The sequence below is a fragment of the Tachypleus tridentatus genome, chromosome 1 (genome assembly GCF_004210375.1).
Source record: "Tachypleus tridentatus isolate NWPU-2018 chromosome 1, ASM421037v1, whole genome shotgun sequence".
Lineage (NCBI taxonomy): Eukaryota > Metazoa > Arthropoda > Merostomata > Xiphosura > Limulidae > Tachypleus > Tachypleus tridentatus.
Window position 1 is genome coordinate 23,816,152 of NC_134825.1, and position 26,453 is coordinate 23,842,604.

General features: G+C 34.3%; 1 protein-coding gene across 2 annotated transcripts in view; it reads left to right on the forward strand.

Annotated features, from left to right (window-relative positions):
• LOC143244543 (uncharacterized) overlaps positions 1 to 26,453 on the forward strand; it is a 90,010-nt gene that overhangs the window by 56,013 nt on the left and 7,544 nt on the right. Inside the window, exons 3-16 of one of the 2 annotated variants that reach the window (XM_076489431.1) lie at positions 228 to 299; positions 2,045 to 2,116; positions 3,020 to 3,163; positions 3,889 to 3,960; positions 4,443 to 4,514; positions 8,147 to 8,215; positions 8,525 to 8,668; positions 10,424 to 10,564; positions 15,994 to 16,059; positions 16,604 to 16,747; positions 18,001 to 18,072; positions 21,273 to 21,565; positions 24,889 to 25,071; positions 26,151 to 26,389. In XM_076489431.1, the coding sequence (XP_076345546.1) occupies positions 228 to 299; positions 2,045 to 2,116; positions 3,020 to 3,163; positions 3,889 to 3,960; positions 4,443 to 4,514; positions 8,147 to 8,215; positions 8,525 to 8,668; positions 10,424 to 10,564; positions 15,994 to 16,059; positions 16,604 to 16,747; positions 18,001 to 18,072; positions 21,273 to 21,565; positions 24,889 to 25,071; positions 26,151 to 26,389 (1,783 nt within the window). The remainder of the gene's footprint in view (positions 1 to 227; positions 300 to 2,044; positions 2,117 to 3,019; positions 3,164 to 3,888; positions 3,961 to 4,442; positions 4,515 to 8,146; positions 8,216 to 8,524; positions 8,669 to 10,423; positions 10,565 to 15,993; positions 16,060 to 16,603; positions 16,748 to 18,000; positions 18,073 to 21,272; positions 21,566 to 24,888; positions 25,072 to 26,150; positions 26,390 to 26,453) is intronic. The other variant, XM_076489442.1, reaches the window with a different exon arrangement.

Consider the following 26,453-nt stretch of genomic DNA (forward strand, 5'->3'; position numbering starts at 1 on the left):
CTTCTCGCGTTCGAATTAATATACGAAATCAAAGATAATTAATTTTACTCTGAAAAACTTGTTAACATGGTAAGATGTAAAGGTATCTCGTTGTTTTACAAGCTATGTAAAAAGCTTCGAATCAGGATCTGAGTTTAACCAAAAATATAACATAAAATTCCTTTTGAAAGACGAAGGTAAATCAGTGATATTTTGATTTTGAGATTTTTTGTCAATAATCTTTTCAGAAATTTGGAAAAAAATATCGTGAAATACCTCCCGCCAAAGGTCTTTGAAGGTCTTTTTCACCTCAAGGTTTTGTAAGTATTGAAAAATATACATAAATACTACATATATATATATATATATACGTACGTATTTCTTCAATTTCAAAGGTTAGAAGGGCCTTTATAACCTGAGTGAAAGTCGCTGATCATTTTGAATGAATAATTTTTACCAAACGTAACGTGCTTAAAAGCTTCTTGTTGGTAACATTAGTTATATCAGCTTTTCAATCTAATAAGCTAGTTCATACACTGAACAATACAACTGTTATTTATATATTCTGTTTGTGTATTCGCAATTCTTTTCTCGAAGCCTTAATGGTAACAAAAGTTTATATATATATATTCAGAAACAATTACGAAGCATATATATGTTACAAAGCTGTTTCTCCTATAATTTTCATTATTCAACTTGTTGAATTACTTCTTAAGGCAAATTACAATCCCTTCCGTTTGTAATGATGTTTTCTGTGTACCAGAACAAAGCCTAACCATTCATTTTTACTTTTCCTTCCCAGTACTTTGAATCACCCCTACCTCAGTAAATCAGATAAGTTAGAAGGCTTACAACGCTAAACACCGGGTTTCTATACCTGTGGTAGGCATGGTACACATACTGTGTTTCTCCGATAATAAGACCTACCCATAAAATAAGACCTAGTGTGATTTTTGGGGAAAGTTTTAATATAAGCCCTACCCTCAAAATAAGCCCTAGTTAAGAGTGGCAGGAAGAGGAAAGAAATAAAAAAAATTAATTTATTAATTAGTTTAATAGTTAGTTAATTAGTTTGTTTAAGTATTAATCAGTTAGTTTAATAGTTTAATAATAGTTTATTTTAAATGGTTAATTTAATAGTTTTACTTTTTAACTTCATTTTTTTAATATATCAAAATAAGACATCCCCCGAAAATAAGCCCTAGTGTCATATTTTGGAGTGAAAATTAATATAAGCCCTGTCTTATTTTCGGAGAAACACGGTAGTTGACTGTGTAGCTTGCCTCCCAGTAGTACGGCGGTATGTCTGCGGACTAACACCCCTAGAAACCGGGTTTCATATCCGTGGTGGTTAGAGCACAGATAGTTCGTTGTGTAAGTTTGTACTTACTTCCAAACAAACAATTGTGTAATTTGATGCTAAACAATAAGTCACCTAGTGGGACAGAAGTAAGTGAACGAACTTACAACGCTAAAATCCGTGGTTCTCAAAATAATGAGTGCTTAAAAATTTATCTTTCAATTAATTAATTATTTTTTCATTAATTTTATGAACAAGTGATTATAACATTAGTTTTGTTTCTCAGCTTCCTGTACTTTTGCATACTTTTTGCTTTAATAAATATAGAAATTGAAGTTACATTTATGTTATTAATACTAGTTATATACTCGAATATAGGTCGAATAATACAGAATAAAAATCGAGGGTTCTTACTATTGGTGATAAAGATGATTTCAGTAGTTGTCAGCAGTGTAACACAAAGATTAGTTCTATCTATTAACGTATAGTTTATTATCATGTCACAAATAAATTCAAACCTAGTAGTCTAGTATTTTTCAACCCCCATTATCTATAACGGTTTTCTCTTATTCTTTTTTCAGTAATAGTTGTTAGTTTAGCTACCGAAGTAAGTAACCCTTGTTCATTTGTTTTTATAAGATTCGTGTACGAAGACTTTGAAATTCACTTTCGTAACCTGGAGAATCGTATCTTTCAAAATTAATACATAGCAAAATGTGTGCGTGAGAAAGCTAATTAGCTTTACAATTATTATTTAATATTTAGATCTCTTCGAAACAATGAATTTGAGAAAGTACCGGAGGAAGCTATACGTGAGGTTCCAAGTTTAGAAATACTGTAAGTGAAATGAAATGAAACTGACAAGTTGTTTTAATGAATGACGTAACTAGTTGTTTACTGATTGTCATTTTGAAATATTGGAAAGTAAAGAAAGCTTGTATCGTATTAATTTGTGCTGTAAACATTTACTGAACTTGTTATTGTCTTCAGAAAATTACTAATTAGTAGAACAAGTACACAACATTAGTGATGTTTCATTTAATAAATAATCATGTTTTAATTATGATTTTGTAAATACGTTTCGAATATTTTAATTTTTGACAGAATATAATTACATTAAAAACTTAAAACCATCGTCAGTACGGAGCCCAACATGGCCAGATGGTTAGAACGCTCGACTCGCAATCCAAGCGTCGCAGATTCAAATCTCTGTCCCACCAAACATGCTCGCCCTTTCAGCCGTGGGGCGTTATAATGTGTATCCATCAATCCAACTATTCGTTAGTAAAAGAGTAGCTCATGAGTTGGCGGTGGGTAGTGATGACTATCTGCTTTCTCTATAGAGCTTCATTGCTAAATTAGGGACGGCTAATGCTGATAGCCCTCGTGTAGCTTTGAGCGAACAACAAACAAACAAATCGTCAGTTCTAACGTTCAAAATAGGGTTTCGATATCCGCGGTGGGCAAAGGACAGCATTTTTACAAAAGGAATTTGTCTCACGATAAATAAAGTTCCTTATAGTGTCGTAATTATTAATATACCTACTTGAATTTAAAACAGAACAACTTTACAGTTTAACCAAGTTCTGAGTTCATGTCGGACAATAAGGCATAAGTTGTCAAGCCATAACTCCAGTTTTTTTAAAGCTTTTTAATATAATAAAATTATTTGTATGATTAATATTATAATTGAAATTTTATTTTACATGCTTTTGAAAGCTCTGTTGTTTTTTTTTTCAGACACCTTAATGATAATAAAATCTCACATATTTCTGAAGGGAGCCTATCAAATTTACAAAACTTACAAAGATTATGGTTAGACGGAAATCTTCTGATGGAAATTCCAGTAGTAGCACTAGCGAAAGTACCACATTTGCAAGCTTTGTAAGTTATTATCACATTATTTTTTGTTTATTTCAGTAGTAAGTACTAGCGAAAGTACCACATTTGCAAGCTTTGTAAGTTATTATCACATTATTGTTTGTTTATTCCAGTGGTAGCACTTGCGAAAGTACCACATTTGCAAGCTTTTTTATCTATTTAAATATTAAAATATGTATTAGTCAAGACGAAAGAAGAACTTTAAACATTTTATGTAACATATATTTTAAGTATTTATTTGAATCATAAATTGAATATCACAATAAACTTTACTTACATTTAAGTAACGTAACCCTGAAAGTCATTTCTCCATCTATTAAAGCAGACTTGCACTATAAATCAAACTGCAAAATTTACAGCAGTATCAAAACCAACATTCGAGAACTTCTACCTTACAGAAAGGTGTAATTAAAACATCTGCACTGTATACCTTCTGTTAAGTGACAGATAACATGAAATGTATGAACATCTAAAAGAAACTTTAGTCATGATCAAAATCAAATGATTTTGTTATTCTTTCTAGTTATTTTATATCAGAACCTTTATCAATATACTTAAGTATTATATTAGTAAACTGTCATATAATTCTCTCACACGTTTAATATTTATTTTCATGTAATTTTCTTGGATAATTGAGATTAGATTTTTTTCTTGTTTTAAAGACTATTCATACTGACAAACTGAAACGTCTTTGTGTTTATAACTCGTCATTCTTTCTCTTTAAATAGAAATCTAGCTGCTAACAAAATTCAAACAGTACCAGATTACGCATTTGAAAATCTGACAGACCTGGTTGTCTTGTAAGTATATCTTCGTTTGTAAATCAGTTTATAAGATATGTATATCACAGAATAATGTACTAAGTTATAATTGTATGTGTGTAACGGTACTGCTCTGCATATCGAAACTTTATTTTCCATTTTTCTTTCCCTCGCGCTTTATCGAAATTCTAAACAAACTTTCCTTCATTTTGTTTTCTTTAGGAACAAGAAAAATAAATTTAAAGAAGACTCAGTTGAAACATGGCATTACATTAGCGTGTTTATAATATCTTGTTATATAATCCTTTATATTTACTAAGAACTGAGACTTCCTTCACTTTATCAACTTTGCTAAAAACTGGCGCCAGTATGTTATTGTGCTTTATAATACATATTTTCTATATAAGATGTATGCTTTGTAGACGAAACGCTATTGCACTGAGTTCACATTGGCCAAAGCCACTGACGGAAGACATTATTGTATATATATTTTTCATTATACATCCATGTTCTTCACACAGGATTCTTCAAAGGAACAACATCAAAGTGATTGAAGAAAAAGCTTTCCATGGTCTTTACTCTCTTAAGGTTCTGTGAGTATTATTAAATAAAGCTTTCCATGGTCTTTACTCTCTTAAGGTTCTGTGAGTATTATTAAATATATTTTATACAGATCTTTCAGAGAACGTTTCTTGTTTGTGTTGTTGTTTATTTTTGTGGTAAGCAACTGGTGAACTGTAGGAAATAAGGTCTTGTGTTGATTAGTGCAGGGTAATCCAGAGAAAGAAACATGTAATGTCATGGAAAACTGTGTGAAATATCTACATAATACACTTGCTCTGTCAGGTCAAGTTCTCGAACCTGAACCGTATAAATGGATTATTGTGGACTATGTGTCGTCAGCAAAATGTTCTAAAAAGAGAGTGTGATGATTACTAAACGTATACTTGACTGACGTGTCCACTGGTTATGCATAATGTATACCTTCGGATACGCTGTATCATGTACAGGTAAAGGTAGCGTACCGTGGTTAACATGATATTATTACTTGAGTGATGTGTCCACTAGTTATATGTAACATATGTCTTCGGATATACTGTATTGAGTAGAAATAAATTTAGCGTATCGGTACATGATGTTATTAAATTTTACTTACAAATACCTTTCAATCAAAGGCCATCTCTTCATTTCTCAGTGGATTGACTCGAAACTTTGGAGAATTATATCACTTTTATGCCTTTCTAAGGATGTTACGGTTCAGGGGCAAAATAACTAAAAATTGTTTTGGGCTCCTTGTACAGTTATATTTAGAACAATATGTGTGTTTTCCTGTAGTAAAACAACATCAAGCTATCTGCTGTGTCCACCTAGGGGAATCGAACCCCTGATTTTAGCTTTGTAAATTGGTAGACTTGCCGTTGTTCCAGCGTTACAACAATGGAGAGGAAATTGACACAAAAATACCTTTTCGTGCACCCAACACACTGATATACAAAACAAAAGTTGGATTTATCAATTTTAAATCTTTTTTGGAAGGTCAGGGCTCTTAAAAAAAAACACATAATTTTATGTTTCCGGGTCAGTTAATCTGCCGTATTTTGACATTTGGCCAATGCACCCAAATTTCTTTTTTTAAGGATCTTATGCTTCAAGTGTAAAACAACTATAAATTGTTTTGGGCTCCTTGAGCAGTCATATTTACCGCAACATGTGTGTTTTCTTGTAGCTTCTATGAATGCTGTTACTCCGTTTGACATTACCATTATGGACACAGACGTTGATGAGTTCTTATCTTAATGCTTATTTACTTTCAGTTATTACTACGTAATATCTACTTGTGAAATGGCCAGTGTTTGCTTTAACTTTTCGATTTTTTTTCTAATTCAGTTTTTCTATTTATCGAATGTGTTTTATTAACTGTCTGCTGTTTGTAATCTTTTTACCTTTATTTTTTATTACATCCTTTCATTATTTTTGTTCCCATCTTTTCCTGAACCGGAAATCAATGTGTACACACCTGTTACAAATAATACCACTTCCAATTATTACAATAACTTAGACATCATTAAAGTTCAACACCACAGTACTTCATGAAATTACTGAAACCAGCCGCGACCCACAAAACATTTACATTAGCTGTTTGTTTGTTTTTTTTAAATTTCGCACAAAGCTACTCGAGGGCTATCTGCGCTAGCCGTCCCTAATTTAGTAGTGTAAGACTAGAGGAAAGGCAGCTAGTCATCACCACCCACCGCCAACTCTTGGGCTACTTTTTTACCAACGAACAGTGGGATTGACCGTCACATTATAACGCCCCCACGGCTGAAAGAGCGAGCATGTTTGGCGCGACGGGGATGCGATTTTACATTAGTTGTCATGCCCTTTGCTTGCATACGATTGGTTAAGATTTACGTCCTGTTGCTGCAAAATAGCACTTTGCACTTTCTAATAGCGGGTGCGTTAGAATAACGATAGTTGATTGGTGTTTTATGGCACAAAGCAGCTGAGCAATCTGCGCCAAACGTCCGGTAAAAAGTTAAAAGTAAATATAGTAAACTTTATAAAAGGAAATTAAGGTAAAACAAAACAAAGTTTTAAAAAAACATAAATAGCATAAAACCAATGTTTACGTCTAGTCTACAACGTCAGGAAAAAACTACAGTAATTCAAGTTGTAAAGAACTTTCTGTAGCGTAACTGTAATAATCATAACTCGCCAGGAAGACTAACAGGTAAGTACAAAAATTAATGTCAGTCACCTGAAGTTGGCCTTTCCAGTCCTGGTTTCGAGCTATTTAATGTTACGGCCAGTTTCTAATTTCAAATCAAACTAGATGAACTGTAATTTTTAAGGGAGCCACATTAAAAAGGTGTAATGTATAAAAAAAACTTAAATGGCATTAAAAAAATTAATGGCCTTTAAAAAACTAAAAACATTACCAAGGTGGACAGTGTCACCATCACCAATAACACTGTCTAATGTTATGGACAAACCTTGGGACAGAATATGGTGAAAATGGTGGCGTTGTTGTGAATCGTAACGATGACATGAAAGTAAATTGTGGCTTATTGTGATCTGAGTGTTACAAAAACTACTCACTGGTGCATCAGTTCCAGATAAAAGAAAACGATGAGTTAAAAAACTGTGACCAATGTGTAGTCTAGTTAGAACAACTTCCTCTTTCCGATCCTTACGGAAACAAGACGGCCAAAATCCAATGTAGGGTTTTATTTGGAAAAGCTTAACATTATATCTTAAATCAAACCAAATCTCAGAGGCCGGGCATGGCCTGGTGGTTAAGGCACTTGACTCGTAAGCTGAAGGTTGCAGGTTCGAATCCCCGTCATACAAAATATGCTCGCCCTCTTAGCCTTGGGGACGTTATAAAGTTACGGCCAATCCCACTATTCGTTGGTAAAAGAGTAGCCCAAGAGTTGGCGGTGAATGGTGATGACTAGTTGCCATCCCTCTAGTCCTACCTCACTATATTAAAAACGGCTAGCGCAGATAGCCCTCGTCTAACTTTGCGCAAAATTCAAACAAAATAATCTAGATATGTTATACCTAGGACGTAATATATTATGTTCTATTAATTAAATTAGGAAACTATACCGTTGACTCCCCAGGCCAATTACAAAACTTCCTTTTTCTCAAAACATTTAAACAAAATATTAAAAGGAAGCTTATATACGTGTGTAGTGTGACAGTTTGGCCAACCAAGATCATTTGTATCCCACTAAGCAGGCGCTAATATCTCATTTTTAGCTAAGTTTTTTGTTATTATCTATGCTGTTATAGCAAATACCAACTAGAAAGATCTCACAGTGGCGTGAGTGGCTTCTCTGTTAAACCTCTAAATACAGGCGTATTGTTAACAGAACAATGAATTATTTGACTTGTTTATGACCATTGTATTTTTAATGACTGTATTTTAGTTGATAATCTATAAACATTTCATAAAAACTTAGGTACTGATGTAACTGAAATAAAACGTATATCGTTGTTAACCCGTAAACAGCGCGAATGTTGTAGCTAGCAGCATCAGTTGATGATGGCCACCGTTTGAGGGTTAAATTAGTTGCAGGATTCAATGAACTTTTTTTTGTGTGTTTTTACGTGCAACTTGCGTAAAACTATTTCTGTTTTTTTACCAGTCTGAAGTAAATTATCTCTTTCTTATCTTTTCGAAGAACAAACATTTAGTAATTAACGTAATCGTTTCTAGGGAAATAAATAGCAACAAACTGGAAAAGTTTCCTGTAGCTATAAAATCACTCCCTCATCTACGAGAACTGTAAGTTTTCATTAATTAATTATTCTATTTTCCTATGTAATTAATAGCTATTATAACGTGTAGTTAACAAGTAATGATGTGAATATAAGTAGACTGAACTTCTGAAAAACTAAGTTTTAAGTTCGTTTTATGTATATATATATATATAGAAGGGAGATAAATAATAAATGTGTGTACAAACTACATAATTAGTTAATAAAAAACAAAATAATACTCGTAACACCTTTAGAAATTGTTGCATTACGTGTTTCAAAATCCTTTAATCTAAGATTAATAGAATCTAAAAACAGGTTTTATTTCACTTTTAAGAACGTTTGCAGACAACAAGATATCCTACCTTCCAGAAGATTCCTTTAAACACAATCCACAGCTGACACTATTGGAAATGGGCCAAAACCCCATCGCCGATGTGGAACAGCGCACTTTTAGCAACCTCCCAGACTTGAAAGAATTGTAAGATTTCTAGGCCCTTTAGCTATGAATCACGTTGACTTCGTGTATTATTGAATTAATACTGTGTTCTTTAAGTCTACCTCGACACGTGTTTCAAATATTTGTATTGAGTTGTAAATTATAAATTTCAGTAAAAGGTCTCTTTTACGTTATTTATAGATTATTGTTTCTTGAAATAATTATACTAGTTATTTTTACTTGTTAAACCTTTATTTAATAAATGAATATCCATAACATTTCAGTTGAAACTTTGTATTCATTTTTCCAATAAAGTTAGGATAAAACGACATTTACCCTACGGATAATAACCTTTGTTTTATTTCAGTCAAAATTTCTTGTTCTAAAGCCTTGAATCATTAACAAAAAAAAAAAATAAACAAACATTATTTTTATTATTATCTGGAGAGTAAAATCCGTTTGTTTATTTTCTAGTATTATTACCTATGTGTTTAAGTCGTTTAGCACGCGTGTGTGTATGTGTTTTCTTATAGCAAAGCCACATCGGGCTATCTGCTGAGTCCACTGAGGAGAATCGAACCCCTGATTGTAGCATTGTAAGCCTGTAGATTTACCCTGTATCAGCAGGTGGATCCCTTGGCGCCCCCTACAAATTGTAAAAAAAAAATAAAAAGAACAACAAAATATTTTCCAGTTTCCACACTGATGTACTTAAGGAGAATTTGATATTATTTCTTTATAAATATATATATAAATATTACTTGTGTTTTAAATCATCTGAAACATCTATATTAAAAATATCCAAAACTTTTGCGATAAACATTATCAAATGATTTATATTTTATCTTAAACGGAAAAAGTTTTAAAATAAATATTTTTTTATTATTGTAAATAAAATAGTGCACTCGCAAGCACTGTGAAACGTCGGTTTATTTTATGAAACAGTGTACTTGAATGTTAATCTGAATATTAGATCTGAAACTACTGTTTTGATAAACAAAATCGTTTAGACAATTGTTATTATTTGAAAAACGTTAACGGATCGACCTGGCATGGCCAAACGCGTAAGGCGTGCGACTCGTATTCCGAGGTTCGCACCCGCGTCGCGCCAAACATGCTCGCCCTCCCAGCCGTGGGGGCGTTATAATGTTACGGTCAATCCCACTATTCGTTGGTCAAAGAGTAGCCCAAGAGTTGGCGGCGGGTGGTGATTACTAGATGTCTTCCCTCTAGTCTTACACTACTAAATTAGGGACGGCTCGGTGCAGTGGGCTAACAACCTACTCACTTAAATAACTGTTGAAGAATCCGCAAGCGATTGCAGGCCCTATGTTCCTTGATGGAATCTAATGGTGATAACTAATAACTAACGGATCAGAATCAGTCAGGCTCTAAGTAAGTCCTCTCACTATTACATCTTAGACATAGAGTTATTGAATTTTTTAAAGTGTAATAATTCTCATAGATATTTCAATCTATTAATAATTTATCTTCCCAATCTTCCCTCTAGTGACACAGCGGTATGTGCGGACTTACAATACTAGAAACCGTGGTGGGCAAAGCACAGATAGCCCATTGTGCAGTTTAGTTGTTACCTCCAAACAATAACATTAATAATGACCACCCAGTCCAGTTGTTAAAAATTTTCGTTATCCTGACAGAAAATTTGAAACCGAAGTAGGTAATAATACGACTACTCTATGCAATAGTATAGAATATAATATTGTATTAAGAATGATGAAAAAAAAAAGATAAAATATAAAAATATTCGACTTATGGTTTATTTTAACTTTTCAGGATTCTCAGAGAAGCCCAAAAACTCAGAGAATTCCCTAACCTATCTGGTACAACTTCACTGGAACATCTTCGTTTAGACAGGGGTTTACTGGATTTTGTGCCTCGTAGGCTTTGTGCTCAGACACCACACTTGAAAAGCCTGTAAGATCATGAAACTGGAGGAAAATATTTTTTTCCAGTTTTCAAGACTTATATAAATAATTATTGAGTTTCTATGTAAAATCGACATATTATAAATTGATTGTTATATGATGATTTTCGAAAAGTATCTAGAACTTTCTAATAAATAGGCATCAAATTCCATTCTGTATGTTTAGTAACTACCGTGACGTATTGTTCAAAATATTATTGCTATGAACGTTTATAAGTTTAAATGTGTAATAAAATAGAATGTACTAAATTACAATTGTAAATAATGACACGATCACAGTATCCTATTATGTGTAATTCTGTATTACTATACAGTTTTTGAAGTAGTGATTTTATTTGCTATGTACATTCTAATATCAATCGTTTTATCGAATTTTATGAACACGTTTATAGTTTGTAAATTGTATTAAAAATTAGAGAATTGTTTTCTTCAACAGTAAATGTTCCAGACTAACCTTATGTCGACCAAAGATAGAATAACACATCAAAATCAACCAAAGATGTCATTTTCTTTAGTTATTAGATTGCTTACTCTTGACTTGTCGTCTTCTCTCGTAAAAAGTATATCAGTCAGTAAACAGGATGGCATTCGGTTGAAGTCCGTGAAAGTGTGGTTATACATCAACGCTGCTACTTCGAAGCTTTAATCACATAAGAAAATGAAGAAAAGACAATAATAGTATATAAAGCCTTCAAACATTCCAAAACTGTTGGGGATCACGATACAAAGAAATAAATTCTGATAGTAGGAAGAATCAGTTCTATGATCTGACGTCGTATTGTCTGGACTGTATGCTATCCTTGAACAAGTAAATGGAAGAAGTACAAAGAAAAAAAAATATACTCATGTTTGTCTCGGTTGTCATTATTTTTGCTACTGATAACCAAATGAAAAGATAACACACATGGTAAAGGAAATAAGCTGCCCGTTGCTCAGCAGGCTGATAACACTAAAAGTCAGGTTTCAATATACACGATAGACTGATCACAAATAGCCCACTGTGTAGTTCTGTACTTTACAGCAAACAAATATAGCAAAGAAAGAAATGCTAAGGTTATAGAAAAATATTATCTTGCAGAAGAGACACTAGTTCGTTCTATTCTAAGTAAACATATTTTTTTTTTGGAGAGGGATTTACAGACATTAAAATACTTCTTTAGAAGTTAGGGTTATTTTTAGTCAAAACCTTCCAGGAATAAGACCAAGTGCAACACCATGTACATGGTGAGAGATTTGACATAGTCCCATGGATGACATGTGTAAAACAGCAAATAAAGTAAAGCTTTGGTTATAGATCGTAATTCCTAATATTACTGAGCATAGAAGATATATGCGAAAAATTATCTTACATAGATATATCAAATTATTTCAAACTAGCTTAAAAAATATTTCACTTGAATAAACTACACGTCAAGTGCATTGTACAAAAATTATGAGTTTTAACGTGTTTTACGCATTTTGTAAAAAATTATAAAATGAATCCCAGAAGATACCAACCACTCTGTCAACTAAACCATGCGAAAACTAAACATTTATCTCTCTTTTATAAAATAAAATAAATCATTGTTTCTCTCTGGAACATTACTAATCGGTTTATATTTACAATTTTCTAACGTAAAAATTACAAACATCTATATGGAAAGTTAAACGAGCATTAGAGCGTTTGTTTGTTTGTTTGTTTTTTGAATATCGCACAAAGCTACTCGAGGGCTATCTGTGCTAGCCGTCCCTAATTTAGCAGTGTAAGACTAGATGGAAGGCAGCTAGTCATCACCACCCACCTCCAACTCTTGGGCTACTCTTTTGCCAACAAATAGTGGGATTGACCGTAACATAATAACGCCCTCACGGCTGAAAGGGCGAGCAAGTTTGGTGCGACGGGGATGCGTACCCGGGACCCTCAGATTACGAGTCGCACGCTTGGCCATGCCGGGCCCACATTAGAGCGAAATGCATATTAAGAAACAGTATCCTTCTCGAACACAATACACGACTGCATTTATATAAACTCCATTTCTTTCCTTTTATTTCTCTTTAAGCTTGCTGTAACTGTTCTATCTTTGGTGGACATAATGTTAACTCAATAGACTTTTTCAGAATCTGTAGAAAGATGTGTTCTCTTGTTGAAGAAAATGTTTTTTTTTCAAATATCTTTGAGTCTGGTCCACCATCTATATCACTTCTAATCAATAGTCTCGCTCAGAGTAAAGCTAAATTCTAGCTTAATAATTGAAACGATTCAACATTGATGAGATATGAAACCAACAACGTGTTACACCCATCATACAACCTAAACATTGTTGTTATTGGATTAATATTTCATCCATTCTGATGACATTAGTGTAAAGTATAGCGACAGGATGAGATCTGCATTCTAGTTCTGAACAAAATAAATAGAGAACATGATACAATAGCCTTAAAACTATCTTGCACAGAAAGCAAAATAGAATTGAAAGAGCACTGATATTAAAACAACCGAGAGAGGGAGTTAGTGAGTTTTGGATTGACCTTCCCCAAACCTAGATTAATCAGGAAAACTTACAGCAAATTAAGGAACCCAAAAGGACCCGGAATACCTGCGTTAGCCTAAGTCAGAACCATGTTACGGTCCAAAGACAAACTCATTCATTTCAATGGTTTTCGGTTAGTGTCCAGTGAACACTCAAGAGTTCATAGCTTTGAACGATGTTCTTACTCACGAACACCAATTGATTGGATAAAAATAGACATCAAGTTATCCAACCGTTAGTAAATACTTTGAACAGATTATATCGAATTACGTTGCCTTTAGGGCCTACTCCTAGTCTATACACGTGTACATTTGTTTCATTTAATTGAAATCAAACCAATACCATATACAGAAAATAATCCCCAAAAAATGTAGAGATGATTTTTGTCAGATACAATGTTAAGGAACAGAAGCACTTTTTTCATCTAATATGAGTGGTAGAACTTCAGATCATAACCGAAAGAAGGCTTAAATTCGAAGGTTGTTTGGTGTACTACTTACATTTCGTACAAATTTCACACCCGTGATATGGATGATACACATTCTAATATTGAGGTCAATGACTCTCTCCTAAATGTTTGATCTTCGAGTATATTTGGGTCCATTACAAGAACTGATTGAATGAATTGCAGCTGATTTTTTTTTTTTTTTGGCTAAAAGCCAACGTGATAAGACATATAGTATAAGCAAACAGATTTGTCCACTGCTTAGACATATAGTATAAGCAAACAGATTTGTCCACTGCTAAGACATATAGTATAAGCAAACAAATTTGTCCACTGCTAAGACATATAGTATAAGCAAACAGATTTGTCCACTACTTAGACATATAGTATGAGCAAACAGATTTGTCTACTGCTTAGACATAGTATAAGCAAACAGATTTGTCCACTGCTTAGCCATATAGTATAAGCAAACAGATTTGTCCACTGCTTAGACATATAGTATAAGCAAACAGATTTGTCCACTGCTTAGCCATATAGTATAAGCAAACAGATTTGTCCACTGCTTAGACATATAGTATAAGCAAACAGATTTGTCCACTGCTTAGCCATATAGTATAAGCAAACAGATTTGTCCACTGCTTAGCCATATAGTAAAAGGAAACAGATTTGTCCACTGATAAGACATATAGTATAAGCAAACAGGTTTGTCCACTGCTTAGCCATATACTATAAGCAAACAGATTTGTCCACTGCTTAGCCATATACTATAAGCAAACAGATTTGTCCACTGGTAAGACACCTTCGTTTTTATGCGTTTTTCACATTTCCCTCACAGGCAGTCAGGTTTACCAGAACGTAAGTTGATCAGTCTGGATATTTATGTACATAATAAGTAAAGATATGCTCCCCAGTATCACAGTGGTATGTCTGCGTACTTACACACTAAAACCGGGTTTCGATACCCGTGGTGGGCAGAACACAGATAGCCCATTGTGTAGCTTTGTGCTTAATTCTAAGCAAACAAATAAAACAAGTAGAGATATATTATTGAGGAAAAACCGTTCGTTTTTGTTTTTTAATACCAGAATGTAAGTTGGTCAGTCTGTGTATTTATATATATATAAGAAATAGTAAAGATAGCTTAATGAGGAAAAGAACACTTCGTTTTGTTCTTTTTAGTTTTATTCGTCTTAGTGTACAATTAGGAGTTTTAACCAGAATGGTTTTTCGTTACTGTTTGACCATTTTCTAATTAAGGAAGATGAATTTACTTTCTTGTTGTTCTCTGGACAGTTTTGAATGAGACTGGTGAAAGTTATATCATTTGTTTTATTTAAAATGATGAATGAAGCGATCACATCTTTTCATTTAATTTGGATGCATAGATTGTAGGCGCTAACGATTTCACAAGTTTTGCGGTTCTTATATGTTTTCTATCTTTCTTATATTACTGCGACTTTAAAGCTTTGTCTAAATCAGGGATACAATGGTGACAGACATTTAAAATTATTTTTTTTTTTATATAGCACTATTCTAAGGAAACATTGATTAATTACTCATAATTACATTGGAACTACCTCGTATTCACCAAGTGTAAAAATTGATGTTTAAAGATGACCTAAATTCTCAGTAAATTACAGATAAAAAAACAGCTATGAATTTAACTTATTGAAATAAACCCAACTTAGTTGCTTTCCAAAATTCAGTAGAGTTTACTAAAAGCTATAGTAGAAACGAAAGTTCCTTTAAAATCGAAGGGTTAAAAATTTGTTTATAATGTATAAGAAGCTAAAATCTATGAAAATTATTGTAATTGATACAAATATCTTAAGCCCGGCATGGCCTTGTAATGAAGATGCTCAACTCGCAATCCGAGAGTTGCGGGTTCGAATCTCCGTCATACCAAAACATGCTCACCATTTCAGCCGTGGGGACGTTATAATGGTCGATCAGTCCCACTATTCGTTGGTAAAAGAGGAGCCCAAGTATTGGCGGTGGGTGGTGATGACTAGCTGCCTTCCTTCTGGTCTTACACTGCTAAGTTAGGGACGGCTAGCGCAGGTAGCCCTCGTGTAGCTTTGTGCGAAATTCTAAAACAAATATCTTACAAGCGTTGAAAAATTATCTTATAATAACAATCTTATTTTCTTATACTCTTGGTGTTTAGGTTGGGAATTTTTCTTTGATTTGTTTATATTGCGTTCGCCATTTTTGCTATAAGGTAAAGATTTTTTGTTTCTATATAGTATGAAATATTTTTCATGGACACCAACAACCTATGGTAGTGATTATTGATTCATCTCGTTTTCTGTCTTCAGTTATCGAAACGTCACGCTATCTCAGATCGTTGTTGTCTGTTAAGAAATTGATCAATATATTATTACAGATATGTGGCCTAAGCCACCCATAAATTTGTTGTTGTAAATATACTTGCATATAAAAGTTAATTTCTCTGTTTTCACAGGATTCTGAAGTCCAATCGGCTATTTAAGCTTCCAGTACTTCTAAACTGTACTGAACTTCGACTTATGTAAGTAAATGTTTATATTTTGTGTAAGTGATAAACACCAATCACGATTTAGTGTCATCCGTACTGAAATCTTGTTAACCAATATTGTTATTATCTGGTTAGCTTTCGAAATAATTCCATATATAATTTTCTGATTCATGTCCGTTGTGCTTATCTCTTGAAATGTTTGTCCACAAACATCTAGATATACTTTTTGTAAAGATTCGGAAACAAACATCTTAATTGAAGGTAATTTAAAACATATACGCTTGAACTAAACGCCAAAGGTTTGATTACGTAAATCGATATCAATCTATTACTGCCTTTGAATTTTGATTAATTAAAAATACCTAAACCATAACGTCTCACACTGGCAAAGCGACATGCCTTATAACGCTAGCAACCGGGTTTCAATACTCGTGGTGGACAGAGCACAGATAGCCAGCCCATCGTGTCTCGTTGTGCTTAATTACAAACACACATACTGAACCACAAAAACTGAAGGTTTGTTTTGAAAATCATGTAATTCATTTAATAGTATATATATTTATATTTCTGCCCCTAGTGACCTAAGCTACAACAACATAGTGCACCTGGAGGAATCCGCATTCAGAAAACAAAATAAATTAATAGACCTCTTCCTAGGTGATAATCATATCGAACGCATTGGTAGGAACGCATTTGCTGGGTTGAACAATCTTCATGTTTTGTAAGTATATGGTTACTTACAATTTGTGATTAGATTCCAGGCTCGAGCCTATAACTGTTTATATCTTTTGAATGGAACGAGTTTCTGATTCAAATCTGATTTGTGAATGTTTTGCAATTACGATAAATCTGATGAACCGTTATTATATTTCAATATAATCAAATAATGTAATTCCTATAATATTTGATGCAATGACGTTTACTGAACTATTTATATAATCATGTTAGACGTACAAATGTGTTATTTTCTTGAGGTTACTTTTCACCTAAAGCTAAGAAAAATCAAAATCTGTGTTCTGAATTTTCTTTGAGTATTCATACTTTTTTAAAATATACTTTATAAAGTTACGTTAATTATCTGTCTGTATAAGATAAGATTTTTTAAAAATTTTGCGCAAAGCTACACGAGGGCTATCTGCGCTAGCCGTCCCTAATTTAGCAATTTAAGACTAGACGGAAGGCAGCTAGTCATCACTTCCCACCGCCAACTCTTGGGGTACTCCTTTACCAACGAATAGTGGGATTAACAGTCACATTATAATGCCCCTAGGGTTGAGAAGACGAACATGTTTGGTGCGACGGGGATTCGAACGCGCGACCCTCAGATTACGAGTCGAACGCCTTAACCCACCTAGCCATGGCGGGCTCTAAACTGAATAAGATTATTCTTCAGTCAAATTTCTTTGAATAATATTTTTATCTAAATTTATGTTTTACTTAGAAGCAATAAACAGTTCAAAATTAAACCTACGATGTTGTTTATTAATTTTAGAACTGTGTGAAGGTATAAAAGTATAATTTGTTAAAATATAACTTAAAATAAAGTACTAAAACTGTTTCAGTTTGTTTCTTGTATAAAATTATGTCTAGGTGGTTAAGACATTCGACTCGTAATCCGAAGGCCTCGGGTTCGAATCCCCGTCACACCAAGCATGCTCGCTCTTTCAGCCGTGGGGTCCTTATAATGTAACGATCAATCCAACTATTCGTTGATAAAGAGTAGTCCAAGAGTTAGCGGTAGGTGGTGATGACTAGCTGCCTTCCCTCTAGTTTTACACTGCTAAATTAAGAACGACTAGCGCAGATAGCCCTCGAGTAGCTTTGCGCGAAATTCAAAAAACAAACAAACAAACAAACAAAAATATAATTATATAAATATATAGAGAGAGCAAAGGAAAATAAAACCAGATAACAGGTTGAAATTGTGAACGTGTTTTTAACAAAATTTAATTTTGTAATTGTTGTTGGTTTCAGAGATTTAAAGAACAATCGAATCATACACATTGACCATGATGCGTTTCTGCCGGTGTCAGAGTTACGAGATCTGTAAGTTGTAACTATTTCTTGCTTCCTATACCAAATATGTTTCCTATTTAACCATTTATATGGCCCGGCATGGCCTAGCGCGTAAGGCGTGCGACTCGTAATCCGAGGGTCGTGGGTTCGCGCCCGCGTCGCGCTAAACATGCTCGCCCTCCCAGCCGTGGGGGTGTATAATGTTACGGTCAATCCCACTATTCGTTGTTAAAAGAGTAGCCCAAGAGTTGGCGGTGGGTAGTGATGACTAGCTGCCTTCCCTCTAGTCTTACACTGCTAAATTAGGAACGGCTAGCACAGATAGCCTTCGAGTAGCTTTGTGCGAAATTCCCAATCAAACAAACAAACAAAATTAACCATTTACAGCAAGTGACTAAATGTAAAGTTTGCATCTTTATAGTAACTGATAAATTATGAGGATATCTGAGAGATAAGTGCCACCGTGGTTCATGAAGTTAAAAAGTCTATAAGATATTAAATTTTATGTTTAGAACAGAACTGTATGCCAATTGACACTACACTGTCACGTTTACGAAGGTCTAAGTTTCCATTAATGTATATCCGACTCACCTATGCTTTTACAAAAAAATTACAGTGAGACATTTCCTTCTTGGACTAGATTACAGCTATTTCATCCATGCATAGCTAAACAGCTGATGTATTGACACTGTTTTGATACTAAATTAGAACACTTTGACATAAATATATTATATTTTAAATGGCAGTTGACGTGCCAACATGGTAAATTCAAAGGGTTCGTGTTTAGAAGGCCTATTGCAGTAAAAAAAAGATCTCTGAAATCTTATACAGTGGCTGTAGCACAACAGTGACAGTAAGATTTCCTTATCATATCAGACAAGATTAACTTAAGGATTCTTGGGGGAGCTGCTGACCAACAGGCTTCCCTCAAGTAAATCATGAGTGACATGTTACAATAATTTTACACAGTATTCTCTATGTTTAGGTTTTGTCCAGTAATGTATTTACTTCAATAATATTGTCACCCGCTGTATAGCAGTAAGTCTACGGATTTACAACGTTAAAATCAGGGGTTCGATTCTCCTCGGCGGACTCAGAAGAAAGCTTGATGTAGCTTTGCTATTAGATCAATAATAATATAGATTCAGTGAAAACAAGAAAACATTACTGTATAAAACGTCCACATGAATACAATCCTCTGCCCAAGGTTTAAAACACAGTTCCGAACTTTTCTAATATTTTTGCTTAGAATATATTACCAACACTCGCAAGATAGGCCTGGCATGGCCAGGTGGATAAGGCACTCGACTCCTAATCCAAGGGTCGTGGATTCGAATTCCCGTTACACCAAACATAAATAATTACTGATAAATAATATAAATGAATAAATAATTACTGATAGAAAACATTTCTAATTTGTGAAAGATTCCAATGATTTGCATGTATAAAAAACACTGATCACTTGAGGTGTCAGGTGAAACCTTTACACCAAATAAATTGTCGTAGTTGGTTGGTCTGTAAGAAAATGGGTAAAATTAACACTATCTCTTTAACTGTCAAAGGCCCGGCATGGCCAAGCGTGTTAAGGCGTGCGACTCGTAATCTGAGGGTCGCTGGTTTGCATCCCCGTCGCGCCAAACATGCTCGCCCTTTCAGCCATGGGGGCGTTATAATGTGGCGGTCAATCCCACTATTCGTTGGTAAAAGAGTAGCCCAAGAGTTGGCGGTGAGTGGTGATGACTAGCTATCTTCCCTCTAGTCTTACACTGCTAAATTAGGGATGGCTAGCGCAGATAGCCCTCGAGTAGCTTTGTGCGAAATTTAAAAAACATACAATTAACTGTCAAAGCAGTTTAAGAGTGAATGTCTACTGAGTAAAAACATTACCATCAAAGACTGTTTCGTTGACTTTTATATTCAAGTCTACTATCATCAGCCTATCATCAATGATAATCGAGAAGGATTTATTTGTTTTAGAGTTTCGCGCAAAGCTATTTGAGGGCTATTTGCGCTAGCCGTCCCTAATTTAGCAGTGTAAGAATAGAGGAAGGCAGCTAGTCAACACCATCCACTTCCAACTCTTGGGCTACTCTTTCACCAACGAATAGTGGGATTGACCGCCACATTATAACGTCCCAACAGCTGAAAGGGCGAGCATATTTGGTTCGACAGGGATTCGAACCCGTGACCCTCAAATTACAAGTCGAACACTTTAACCCCCTGGACCATGCTGAGCTAATCGACAAGGAACGCATGTTCTTTAAAAAAAACACTATGACTGCTAACCGCCAATAAATTCCCGAGAGAGATAGGATAAAAAAAAAACTTTTGAAGTGCATCGGACGTCATGCTGTTTCAAGTTGACCGATTCATCGGGGTTCGAATATCCCCGTCCTTGCCATGCTGAAGACATTGCTAAAGCCATCGAATGAGAATTAATAAGTGGTTCTAAGATTTTTTTTTCTCAGAACCAACACGAAAGTACGATTTCAGTGGTGCTTAGAGCACTCCTTGTAGACATTGAATGATTGGAAAAATAAATTTTCTGATAGTGTAAAATGTTAAAGGCCTAGTAATGGTGTATAGAACGTCTCGTGACAACAATTAAGTTTTCTTGTTCATCGTGTTCAGAGTTTCCGCCATTGTTTACAAAACATATTCATATATTCATATTCAAAGACAATACTATGAACTCCATAATGTCCATATTGTCAACAAATGGTTAGATAAACAGAACGGTGATTTCAGTTAATTTTTTAGGCCAGCACGATCATAGGAGTATCGCCACTGTACTCTTCAAGCGACACCCCTGAATCAGTAGCAGATCGTACGCTTTCACTACATGGCTACAATCGATCAAAACGCATTCTTATATTGCGTATTCAAAACCACATTATATTAATTCTGATATCCTAATGAAAGGTAGTGTAAGGCAAGGTTCATAATGATGTAACCAATTGTATATTTAACTTGTATGAATAGAAATATTTTAAGTTATATTCGTACCTCAAATTCATACATGTTGAGCCAGTTTTGTTACATTCATCGCGATTTTGTAATTAACGGTTATAGTAAATATATTAAATATTTTATACTGTATACATGAATGTTTTTGTACGTTTTCAAACGTTATTGTTACATTTTCAAGTATTAGTAAAAGTGAGAATGGGTTTCTCAGTTTCTAAATCATGGAAAAGATCGTATAAATGAATTTATTTTACTTTTTGCAGAAACCTAGGAAATAACTACTTTTCTACACTTCCAACCAAAGGCTTACACAACTTGCGTCAACTCAAAACCTTCAACAACCCGAACCTTAAAGACTTTCCTTCTCCGGATTCGTTTCCATGGATTCACACTCTTGCTCTATCGTATTCCTACCATTGCTGTATTTTTTTGGCCAAAATTTACAAAACCACTTCAAGTCCCGCGTCTCTACAAGAGACTATTGTGTGGCTATCCAAGGACGAAGTAGACATGAGTGTCTGGAATATTAATATAACTGATGTCTGGCCAGGCTACAGTAAGACATTCTATTTCTACAACTATGTAAATTTTAATTATAATTTTAAAAATAATAATCTAATCGATATCTGTTCACCTACTTCCCACTGAATCAGCAGTTAGGACTGAATGCTTCAAATGTGTATCTTTGTGCTTAACAGCAAAGAAACAAATCTGTTCATCTCTGTTAACTTTAACGACATAGTCCATGTGGCAACTGAAATGTTTATAGAGAGAAAGGGTCGAGTATGTTATATGAAAACGATTTTGAATATGCAAGTCAATAAGTCACAGTGGAACTGTATATATCAGAACTAAATGTTAACACTACTTAGGGGCCCGGCATTACCAGGTGGGTTAAGGCGTTCAACTTGTAATCTGAGGATCGCGGGTTCGAATCCCCGTCGCACCAAACATGCTCGCCCTTTCAGTCGTGGGGCGTTATAATGTTACGATCAATCCCACTATTCGTTGGTAAAAGAGTAGCCCAAGAGTTGGTGGTGGGTGGTGATGACTAACTGCCTTCCCTCTACTCTTACACTGCAAAATTAGGGATGGCTAGCGGAGATAGTTCTTTGAGCGAAATTCCAAAACAAACGAACACTACTTAGCGTAGTGTAGGTAGTGTGATGACTTCTAAAATTGATCTCTATTTGCAAGGTAATGCAACAGCCCTTTTCGAAGCATAGATATTTTTATATCAAGGATTTAACTTTTCCAGAAGAATACCCCTTGTACTTTACCATGTTAAAAAACAAAAAATGCATGGATCAACTTGGGGTACCAGAACCATCCAGAAGGAGACTTGCAACAAATTGCATCCCATTTGTGATGAGCAAAGTACACCAACTTGCAACAAATAAGAATCCATGAATACAAAAGTTAGTTGCAAAAGCAGTCTACGTGTTCTAGGCATTAATAAAAAACGATATCCATTGGAAATATCGACGGGATTCACTTCTTCAGAAATTGCTTATGACATATATTCATTCAACCGTTGTGCACCTCAAATATGTGGATAATAAAATGGGTATTCATGTTGTTCCATATGAAGACATGTCGGACAAATCGTCTCCTCTGAATTTGTGCGTGATTATACTTTCAAACTGGCATTAGGAAATTACACAATGTACAAATTATGAAGGCCACTAGAAAGTGGTAATATGCTGCCGGTCTATTGTCAAGATCACAGTCGTTAAACTTGAGACGACGTGGACACTAACGACGTTATGATACTTCAAAATCGTTTTCATATAACGTACTCGACAGCTGTCTATATCATAATGTCGTTGATGAACTATAGTTACTCTAAAATGAAAGCCTTTTTTTTATTTTTAGCAGAAGCCCATAAAACATTTGTGGCCAGATTAGTATCTTTATTCAATAGTACTTCTTTAAGCAATAGATTTCTAGAACAATACAAAACAATTTTAATAAAGGACGACAATATCTATAAGTTCACTTGTCTTAAACCTAAAATCAAGCCTTTAATAAGTACGACTCACATTTGATAAAAAGATAAATTAAAATTGTCACTTCTTTACATTTTTTTGCTTTGTTTACGTCAGTGATAAACTTCACCGTACTTAATACTTTCAATAAATAAACGTATAATGTTATTGTAAGACCAATTGTTGGACCTTTATAAAAACTTTCATAAGTCTTTAATATGTTGCTCTGTGGCGTTTTTATGAACAAATAATCAATGTAAATTTTGTATCTATACTGACATCAAATATATATGTATATATACATTGCAATTAAAAATACGCATCAGATACATAAATAATGCTAATTTTGTGCAAATATCTTTACATTTTATATATATAGCTTATACTATGTTAACATGTGCTCAAAAATTTACATCCATTTGCTATTGCAGTACAGTTATTTCATGTTAGCATATTGGCGCAATTATTCATTGTTTATTTGAACATAAAACGCTAAACAAATGTTATTAATGTCATTCCAATTCCAAAATGCATAATGTTTAATTTATATACAAATAAACACAAATATAAAAACAGCAGTGACTTTATAAAAAATCGATTTCACGGTAACTTGATTTTGGTACAGGCATCACTTACAATGAGACAAGATGTCCGCCAAAGGAATCTGCTCAATTTGTTTTAAATCATGCTGACCACTAAGTGCTACAGCCCTGTAGAAAGAAATGATTGATGCTATAGTTCGGAATTTCTTACATGCAACTTACAAAACAACGAAGAAGAAGGAATTACTCTAATCAATATATTTATGACCTTTTAAAGTTGCATGTGAATGGAATGTGACGCACCTAGCGTTTGATGTAACAGAAAAAGTAAAACATAATGGAAACAAGGCAAATAACATCTTATCAAGTGATTTCTTTGTATTCACAGATTACAGCAACAAGTATATTTTACGCCGTTTTGGGAAATTAATAAAACGTTATGAGAATGTATTACTCAATAAAACGAAAAACACACACAAAACAGTTATTTGAGTTATGTCCAACTAAATATTTTTTTTATAAATCTTGATTTGGTCTAGCATGATCAGAAGATTATGCTGCTTGACTCGCAAACTGGGAGTCGAGGGTTCGAATCCCCGTTAGACCAAACATGCTTGTCATTTTAGCTGTGAGGACGTTATGATGTGACGGACAATCCCAATATTAGTTGGTGAAAGTGTAGCCCAGTAGCTGGCAATAGGTGGTGATAACTAGCTGTTTTTCCATCTGGTCTTACACTGCTAAATTAGGGACGGCTAGCGCAGATAGCCCTCGTGTAGCTTTGCGCGAAATTCAAAACAAACCATCTAGTCTTATATTAATAAATTTGGGAAAGGTGGCGCAAATAACCCCCGAGTAGCTTTGCGCGAAATAAAAATCAAACGAACAAAGAAATATACTGATTCGTCAGATTTTCGGTTTTAATCCTAACCGTATCTCACGAAGTTGGCCAACCGAGGTAATTTATGCTGCTTCTAAAAACATATATATAAATACATACTTATAAACACGAGAGTGAAAATAAATATATTGGTTGAAATAAAATGAAACCAACATTCAAATAAGTTTACCAGCAATATATGTATAAACTAGTTGTTTGTTTTATGCGCCATCACCACCCGTAGACACAAAACTTTATATAATTTTCATCAACAAAGTCTTGGATCAAAGTGGCTGAGACACACACATCACTTTATCGCTTAGTGATATTTATAGGATTAGAACGATCAAATCAGTTCCTTAAAGGCCAGCAAGTTTCGAGTGTCATTTGTATTTTGAACGTTTTATTAAACTAGAATTAGATTAGGGTGCCTTCTAAATAATAAGAAATGTTTAATCTTTACTTGCAGAAAATTTATCGTCAAAGTTTGAGAAGTTTGCTGATGAGCTATGGAAGACCGGAACTCGAGATTACAGCGTCCCTAATAACATAGCTCAGTATGCAGAGGAATACTTTGAAGATTATAAGTCTGTGTATAATAGTAAAGAATCTGTACTATCTGATTATCCAATACAGTGTATACCTAAACCAGGTGTGTAATAAAATAATATAAATAAATGCATAACTAATACTATTACAAATACCACACAATAACTACTTTTATTACTACGACTATATCGCTAATGCATTTATGTTTTACGGCTCTTACACTTTGATACTTTTAAACCCTATATTTTTTTTTATTATAGACTCAATACTGTAAAAATATAAACAATTGTATGTATGGAAGTAATGAGATCGTTTTGAGATAGAAAATTACTTCTGTCATGTTTTATTAATAAAAGCCGACAGTTTTAACCTCCCTTTGAAGTAAATATAAGCGTGTATTATAATCTCATGTCTGTTTTTGTTTTAATTTCGCACAAAGCTACTCGAGGGCTATCTGCGCTAGCCGTCCCTAATTTAGCAGTGTAAGACCAGAGGGAAGGCAGCTAGTCATCACCACCCACCGCCAACTCTTGGGCTACTCTTTTTACCAACGAATAGTGGGATGGACCGTAACATTATAACGCCCTCACGGCTGAAAGTGCGAGCATGTTTGGCGCGATGGGGATGCGAACCTGCGATCCTCAGATTACGAAAGATAAGCTAATTGAGTGTGGTACCGCGATCCAAAAATTAGTAAAGATTGCTGTCAACTCGTGGACTCGATGCCAAAGCGGATTAATGATCTTTTGAAAAGTAAAGGCGGTCATATCATGTATTAATTTGTGAGTAATTTTTGGATTCTCAGAAATAAAACACAAAAAATTGAAAAAATCGTAATTTTCCTCTTGTTTCAATTAATTTGCACAAGGATGTAAGTTTTTGTTTTTTTGGTTGTTTAGAATTAATCACAAGGCTACACAATGGATTATCTGAGCCTTTTCCATTACATTATAGAAACCCGGGTTTAAACGGTGTGAGTCCACAGTCATACCGCTATGCCAATGGGGAGCACCAAATAAGTAAGCCAAATTGTTGAAGATTCTGGTTTACTGTAAAATATATGACAGAAAACAATAAACCAATATGTATACAAGTCGTGTTTCAGCTTATTAGTAAAACAGTAAGTGTTATGCCAATAACAATATAGCCCTGGTGTTTTGTTTTTTTTTCCGTTTCTTACAGATCCCTTTATGCCATGTGAAGACCTCTTTGATTGGTGGACATTACGATGCGGCGTTTGGATTGTATTTCTATTGGCCATGCTCGGAAATGGTGTCGTTGTCACTGTTCTTCTGTTTGGTCGCAGCAAAATGGATGTTCCTAGATTCCTGGTTTGCAACCTGGCAATAGCTGACTTCTTCATGGGTATTTATCTTGGAGTTCTGGCAGTTGTAGATGCTTCTACTCTTGGTGAATTCCAGGTGAGTAGTATTTCCAGCTACATTTATCAGAAAAATTGAATGATATTTATTTTGAATGGAATCA